The following is a 7,834-nucleotide window of genomic DNA, read 5'->3' as shown; positions in this document are numbered from 1 at the left end:
CTACATTTTACAACCTATTTCACAAGACGATAAAGTTACAGAAGTATAAAAACTAGCATTCTGGCGAAAAAGTAATTACACAGTAGTCAAAAGTATAACTAGATTAATAGTAGTGAGTTGAATGTTTTAAATTTAAAATAAGCTTTTTTGAAACCTTGAATTAGTTTGAATAATAAATAATGATTTTAAGTATATTATCCAAATGACTGGGCATATGAAGATGGAGCATAAAATACTGTGTCACATAGTTTGCATTTAATTATCATGAGATATGATTTCAGAATCTCACTTCTGGTTTCAGTGTCTTTAAAAACACCGCTGCTGTTTGAACAGTTCAGAGTAAACAGTAACTCAGCTTTTGAGAGGATTATAAAGAACTGAAATGTGGAAGTAATTTGTCATCACACTGTGAGCTGAGCGATGCTTTCTAACATATTCTTTTGTACATTTATTAACTCTTCAGCTTTGAGCATTTTGCTTCTTGGTAGTGAGGCATGCAAACTATTCTGTTTTCTCCAGGCAGTGATGGCACAAGACGGAGTAAGCTCCCTGCACGCTGTGTTGAGTAGTAGAGTGTGGTTTGTAGACAGAGTTATGGAAGCCTGGAGAGACCTAATATAGTGTAGAGAGCAGCCACTGAAGCACACCAGGGACCTTAGGGGTTCATGTGGATTGTATTTTATTGGGAATGAAAAGATCAGATGGAGATATGTGTCTGGTCATAAAACATGTCAATAGATTATAGTCAGGAAACCTTTGTTGATATTAACCCCGTGAAATTATCGCAGTGATTCCCACGCTGTATTTATTTGTTCCTGTGTGTCTGTGCATGTATGAAGACTACTGCTCCTATGCAAGGACATGACGATCACTCGTATCGGGATGACAAATAATTATAATATGAATAATGAGAACATGAGCAAACTCATAAAAATACAAAAAAAAGAGATCTCATGATGAAGAGGGCTTATCAACTTTCAGCCCAGATTGGCCAATGGCGATGCGTGACTGATGCAAGGGGCGGGGTAAAAAGTGATCGGCGGGCTCTTTGACCAGTCTACACGTTGTTATATTAAAAAAAGAGCGACGTCATAGCTGATAATAAATCTCCACGCCTCCATCTCAACGCCCGAGACTTTTCTCAACACAAAAGCAAAATGTCTGCTGGATGTTCGGAGGCAGTGCAGCTCCGCGTTTGTCAGTATTTGGAGCACTAATTTGCCGTTTTTTGCCACCGGGAAGCCGCCCAACACTGACTACAAACCAGAAGGACAATAAAATCTCACTGACAGAAAAATACGAACGGCTTGTAAAATGTAAAAATGGCATCAGTTGCTAATTACCTTCACTCCGTATGGTGGATCATCGAATGTAACTAGCATGTACCTGTCGCCTCTACTAGCCGGGTCTCGGGCACGCAGCTGTCAAAAAAGAAAACCAAAACAACATATATTAATTTTGACCTATCTTCCCCAAGGAACCCTAAGCTAACCAAAGGTGCATACGTGCTGAAAAAGGTCGGGGTAAAATCATTATTTACCTTCATAAAGACCTCAACCGCGCCTTTAGCAACGTCCAGATACGTCGTACCCAAATAAGTGCGCTGATTCATAGAGGCGGACGTGTCTAACAGGAAAAGTAAAATAGGCATTTTAAATGTAAAGCCGCGGTTATATGCTTTTCTAAAATAACTATTATCCACATATGACCTATCGTGCAGCCCAACAGTTCACACATGTGTGTATATATTTGTTATAATAAGCCCCCCCCCCTCCAGTAGAGGGCCGTTGCCTCTGCCCTCTCCCTATCTGCCTTTCTAGAGCTCTGTCTCGGCTCGCGCTGTTCAACTTCTGCTCCTAACCGAATGGAACGCCCAGCTCCTTTCAGTGCGACGCCATTGGCTGAGTCCGATGGAAATGACCACGCCCCCTCAAGCACAGATATAACGAAGTCGAAATGGCTCGTGAGTACAGTTTGTCAGTCTCCTGGTGTTTGGGGTGGTTATTCAAAAGCGTGGTATAATGCCCTCGTATCTGTGGTCTCTTGAGGCTAGTTTGAAGCCACATAACTGTTTGTTGCAGTGTGAGAATTATATTCTTAGACCTGAAATTTCTTGCCGCTTGCACCGTATCCCTCCCGCCCCATCACAACTTCATACGCGCGCCCACAGATGTGATTCTTTTGCTGCGTTCAAGGCGTCTCAAAGGCTCCGTCCTTCTGACTAACGTAATAACAACGAATGTAGTTACATGACCTTGTTAACTAAAACAAAAACTGGGGAAGAAACTTACACATGCATGCTTGAGTTTGCAAATACCACAGCGGGAAAATAATTCTCGCTACCGAACCGTGTTTTTTGTATCGTTTGGCCGTAATGGTGGTAACTCCGACAATACTGAAGTCACGATAGTGTGCTTCGATGCTACCATGATATTAAGAAATAACGGAAAAATCAAATTACAGTAAGTTTTAAAACTTTATACCAGCAGTTTAGAAAAATACCTCATGCCTGGTGGAAGTTTAAAACAGGCTATTTCTTGTTTTCAGTTGGCCTATTTATACGTTATATGCTAAAGAAAACAATTTATTGCACTAGGAAAGTGTGAGTATACTTTACATCTGAGCACATTTTTTTCACAGCAGTTGTGTTGTCAAAGCATTCTGCAAATATAATTAAATTATGCCTGGGGGATAAAGTTTTCTGTGCTCCGATCCAAACGTTGTGAAATAGTAATAAACACGTTAGCCCGCGTGCTGGGAGAACATTTACGTTCTCACGTACTTGTCTTCTGCCATCCCATCATGCACCGCGAGGTCTGCAGTACAATTATTCACAAAGAAAAAAAAGGCTTGAGGAGCAACAACAACAGGGTGGGAGCAGAAGCACAGATCTCGTTTACAGCTCTAACGTTTCACGAACCCGTGTGCTGACAACAAGGTAAAGTTTCACTCTGACTTGCTATTGAAATTAAATAAATCTGCGCTTTGCTTTCTGAAATGACACTGCGTGTAGACAACGTTTAAGAGGCAATTTGCTATCAGCTGGGTTTTCTTAGCCGGCTAACGCTAGCCATCAGTATTGAACACCGTTAGCATTACAGTGAAAATATGTGTTATTACACGAGCAGATAAAGAACATGTTATACCATCGGTATTACTTAATAATAGGCACCGTATTAATTTAAAATCACAGTTGTTATAGATTTATGTCAAATATTCAACGAAAAACCTATTTCTGGTGTTTGTTTACGTTGTTACCTGTGCTTTAAAGACAGTTTTGAGTTTATATACACTAACGAAATGCTAAAGAAATCTAGATAACTTAATAACATATCATATCTCATATACTGAAAGTGACTTCGTAGCATCGTGCTTCAAATGTAGTGATTTTATTGTGTTTTTCTGACGTGGAGCAAACTATACGTAGAAAATAAAAAGTGTTACGACACCACAGGTCTCGCTCCTCGAGTTCTTCCGTTACCATGTAAACACAAAGGGCCACGTGACCAGGCACATGGAGTTCACTTTAACTTTGTTTGCCTTTAATAAAAAGTTGTACCAATGAAATTGCCTTAGCTTTCTCGCTTATCATTAAGGTCTGAGTTTTGTTTCAAGTATTTGCCTTTAAAAATACACGTAGCGTTAAAATATAGCACGTGTAGGATTATCAGTATATAACAAAACCTTGCTGTGCTCAAGTTTTAAAGACATGGGTTTAGGTGGTTTAGAAAAGGTTTATCAATGTAAATATCTTATTACACTGTTAAATAAAAAAAAAACAGACTAAACTAAAACATTTAGATGAGTCTAACATTTTCATTTTTTTAATCACGTAAGTGATATAATAATATTTTTGCTTTAAATACAGAGTATTTAAAAACAGAGTAAATCTAGAATCTAATTAAGTTATAAGTGTTTAAATGTACTTTTAAATATACTAGAATATCATAATAAAATTAAGGCTATGGGGGTGGGTTAACATTTGTTGGCGGGGGATGGCTTCACTCTTTGTTATGCAGTGGGGGTGTGGAAACAGAGGGTGTGAACCCACAGAGGTGGGGGAGAAGCTAAACAGACAAAGCATCCAAGAGGTGGGCAGAAACTTGCCTTTGAGTCACTAAAGTAAACAAACAGGCACAGTAAAGTGTAAGGTAACTAGAAGCTATAGGAGATATATGAAAAAAATGAAAGAAATGTATTACCACTACACTATTACTAACCTATTAGAGTTTCATAAAATGTAAAAGAGTGACAGGCTGTTGCCTCTTGGCGTATTTTGCGTTTCATCACTTGTGTTTCTTCACAGTATCATGTCATGGCCCTAAGGAGCTGAGAGTGGGAAGTGCTGTTCACCTGAAGGGAGCTCACAAAGCTTGAGAGTTGCTAGAGAAGAGTTGGCGGGGCCTGGGCAGAGGGTAGAGCTCAGCGGGAGCCAATGCAGCAGCAGCATCGACCGCCAGAGCTGGTGGGAGGAAGCCTTCCCGTGTTCGTGTTCCCCAATGAGCTCGTCTTCTATGCCGATGATCAGTCGTCTCACAAACAGGTGCTCACGCTCTACAATCCCTATGAGTTCGCCCTCAAGTTTAAAGGTCAGTGAGCAGATCGAAACAACATCTCTGTGTTTACGTATAATTGTTATGTTCATTTTTCATCTCCAATCACATGGCTACGTCGTGTATTGTTTTCTTCGTTGTCAGTGCTGTGCACAGCGCCAAACAAGTACACCGTGGTGGATGCAACTGGAGCCGTCAAGCCTCAGTGTTGCGTTGATATGTGAGTTAGTTCACGCTTTGGTGAACCTAAACTAGCAGATTGATTAATTTATTGCTATCTGTACAGCTAACTTTCTGCATCCACGCAGAGTAATCCGACACCGAGATGTGCGCGCGTGCCATTATGGGGTCTACGACAAGTTCCGGCTGCAGGTGTCAGAGCAGAGTCAGCGGAAAGCTCTGGGCCGCAAAGAGGTGACGGCCACTCTCCGTCCCTCTGCCTCACAGGACCCGCCTAGCCCCCGGCCCCAAGATGAGGAACGCCGAATTGCTGACAGCGAGTTTTTTGAACAGACTGCATTCCAGACAGGTAGGAAAAAGAGGGGAAATCGCTGCTGTGTGAAACTGCCTCTAGATGGAGCCAAATTATCACAAAATTCAATTGGTGAGCATTTCAAACGATATCGCTTATTCTAATTTTATTATTGTTCTTCCAACCCTGTGTTGCTTTGTTTTAAATAATATTCTTAATTATACCCACATTAATTTAGTGCCACATAATCTGCTGTATATTGCTATTGGGTCCCCCTTCAGACTTAAATGGAAGCAGTTTAAGTTAGTTTGGTAAATTACCAGGCTTTTTCTGAGTTACACAAGTGATTGCACTCAATCTAAGTGTGTTTATTTGTGTGTATGTGACACTTGCAGAGAGCCGTCCTGTTGCTGGAGGACCCAGTCTGTTGACAGTACTGCTTGGGCTGGTGTGTATGGCCGCCCTGATGCTCCCGACACTTGGGGAGCAAGAATCTACTGTGCCTGTCTACCTCCACTTAAGTGTTAACAAGAAACTTGTAGCTGCTTATGTTCTCGGTGAGTAAAAACAGAAGGAAGTTGCATGTTCCATTCTGAAGTGAGAACCAGGCTGTTTGTTTTGACAAAGCGTGTGATGAAATTTATAATACCCGGTGTTATTTCTTGTCATATTTTAGGGCTTCTTACAATGGTCATTCTACGCACATGAAGTGCCGTGAGCCGAAAGGAGGGAAGAAAAGAAACAGAAACATGAAGAGAATGTTCTCCCACCAGAGGCACTACTACGAGTAAAAAAAAAGTAGAGCTGACAGCAGGGGAACAGGGGTACTTATTCGATTACCTCATCCTCTGAAAAATACATTTTAGCATACTTGTTTTCAAATCTACACATTTGTGTTAATACATACACGGAACTAAAGTGACGTAAATGGGAAGAGCTGTCGTGTGTAAGGTCAGAGTGAGGGGAGCTGTCCCTGAGATAAAGGGCCTGTGAAGAAGCGTGAGGCCATTTGCTGTTGTTTGGCCTCACATATTGTCTGTAACTCTGTTGCCATTATGTGAAAGAAAGTGGTCATTTCAGTGTGAAGGAATCAACATGCAAACGCGGTACTTGTATATAAAGCCATTAAAGTTTTGTTACCTGTTACCATTATTAAATTGATGTTTTTTTAAAGCTTTTTAGAGTAGACTGAAGACTAAATGCCGTTCCTTGCATGTGTGGATACTTTGTATGAGTGGGCTTTAAGTTTGTTAGCAGTAAGATACTTCTACCTGTCACCAAAGGAGGGATCTCCTCTTGAAAGAAGAATGGTTCGCTTGCCATGCTTTATCAAATGTTTAATAAAGTCTCAATACAGCTGTAGTGTGTCATGTTCAAAGATAGATTCTGTTTTATTTTTTACACATTACATGTTGTGTCAGGAAAGCACACGGCACAGAACAGGACAATAAAGCTCCTGTTAGTTTTGCAATGATGGTGCCTGAAAATAATCCAGCGGTCTCCCTCGGGGAAGGGGTGTCATCTCAAAGCAACATGATGTGCAGCTGCTTGGGAACCAGTTGCCTCTAAAGCTGTAAATAAGGCAGAGAAATAACACTGAAGAAATTATACAGAGAGGGACGTGACACTCAAGAGAATGCTGAACTGAAATCTGTGGAAGCATTTTCCAGCAGCGAAGATGGAGGATACGCATGCACAGGGTTGTCTGATGGCATGCAAGACATTATGCACACATTGTTCTATGAAGTATTAAGATATTAATAAAAGTAAAGTACTATGAAATTACATAAATATTAACAAAACACAGCTAAATACAACCAGGAGTGAGAACGGTGTAAAGGACTATTATAAAGTTGGTGCATCCAGTAACCTACGTTTTTTTCTAGTACAGTCATTTCTCCACAGTCATCATCCCCACGTGGACACATGTTAACAGCACAAATACTTATTTCAACTTGTGTTTTTAATCACATTTAAGGAAGAATATTTTAAGCCACCCAAAGCGTCTGTGAATATTTCAGCTTGGACACCACTATCTAAAGTGTCCCGACAAAAACGAAAAGAACAAAAATGAACTATGATTGACTGATTATTGAGGGACTGTCTTGAAAACAAAGTTCAGTGACTCAAACTTGATCCACCAAAGCAAAAGTTTCAGGTGTAATTAGGGAGCATGCAAACTTTCACTGTTACATCGACAGTTTTAATGAGCAGCACCTGTGCAAAGTTTGCTGTGTGTGTACATCTCTCTGATTCCTGTCAGGATGGCCTGGACCATGTGATCTCTGATGGAGCGGGACACAATGGCCTGGCTTTATGTTGCTGTGTGAGTGGCAGGGATTCAATTCAAAGTGGCCTTTCTAACATCAGTGGAAAGTTTATTCAAAATCTGAGATGCAGTGATCAGAAGGACTCTGAGAACTCTCACCACTTCCTGCAGAGCCAGCAGCGTGGAGCCCTGTGTTTTATAATTTTTACTTCAAGCCATTCAAACAAAACTGAGATACTGAAACATAGTTTAACTGGTACAAACTCCTTCTCAAAACTGACTCACTGAAACTTCAAGTATATCTGGGCTTGAAACATAACGTAATAAACATAATTTGAAAGAAAATCTGCAAATTACTACAGGATATGGATGGACCTTGGATATTTTGTTTCAGCTTCTTATTCATCAAAATTTTGCAGTTTGAACTCCCAAAACCTTCGAAGAGAAACAAAACAGATTTCATCTCAGCATTTATGCTTCCCTTTAAAAAGCCTGGAGGGGAATCCCAGCATGTATCCTGTAAACAACACAGCACAATCA

General features: G+C 40.5%; 2 protein-coding genes across 6 annotated transcripts in view; one reads left to right on the top strand and one right to left on the bottom strand.

The window, feature by feature from the left end:
- Positions 1 to 1,863, bottom strand: part of ints6l (integrator complex subunit 6 like) — a 41,176-nt gene extending 39,313 nt beyond the window's left edge. For 3 of the 5 annotated variants that reach the window (XR_014923050.1, XM_085473920.1, XM_085473929.1), the window contains exons 1-2: positions 1,541 to 1,863; positions 1,344 to 1,421 (exon numbers count right to left, since the gene is read on the bottom strand). Coding sequence is in view for 4 of the 5 variants with exons in the window: in XM_085473920.1 (XP_085330046.1) it covers positions 1,344 to 1,421; positions 1,541 to 1,651 (189 nt within the window). In the remaining variant the exon portion in view is untranslated. The remainder of the gene's footprint in view (positions 1 to 1,343; positions 1,422 to 1,540) is intronic. The other 2 variants (XM_085473949.1, XM_085473941.1) reach the window with 2 other exon arrangements.
- A 117-nt stretch (positions 1,864 to 1,980) lies between these two features.
- On the top strand, positions 1,981 to 6,387 carry mospd1 (motile sperm domain containing 1). The gene is made up of 6 exons (XM_085473973.1): positions 1,981 to 2,938; positions 4,307 to 4,589; positions 4,698 to 4,773; positions 4,862 to 5,082; positions 5,421 to 5,582; positions 5,702 to 6,387. The coding sequence occupies exons 2-6, from the start codon at positions 4,436 to 4,438 to the stop codon at positions 5,731 to 5,733; spliced, it is 645 nt and encodes a 214-aa protein (XP_085330099.1). The 5' UTR covers positions 1,981 to 2,938; positions 4,307 to 4,435; the 3' UTR covers positions 5,734 to 6,387.
- Positions 6,388 to 7,834: the final 1,447 nt, after the last annotated feature.

The sequence above is a fragment of the Copadichromis virginalis genome, linkage group LG2 (assembly GCF_057382275.1).
Source record: "Copadichromis virginalis isolate Kocher_CV1m ecotype Utaka linkage group LG2, C_Virginalis_male_GT1.1, whole genome shotgun sequence".
NCBI classification, from domain to species: domain Eukaryota; kingdom Metazoa; phylum Chordata; class Actinopteri; order Cichliformes; family Cichlidae; genus Copadichromis; species Copadichromis virginalis.
This window is presented reverse-complemented; position numbering and strand designations above follow the sequence as displayed.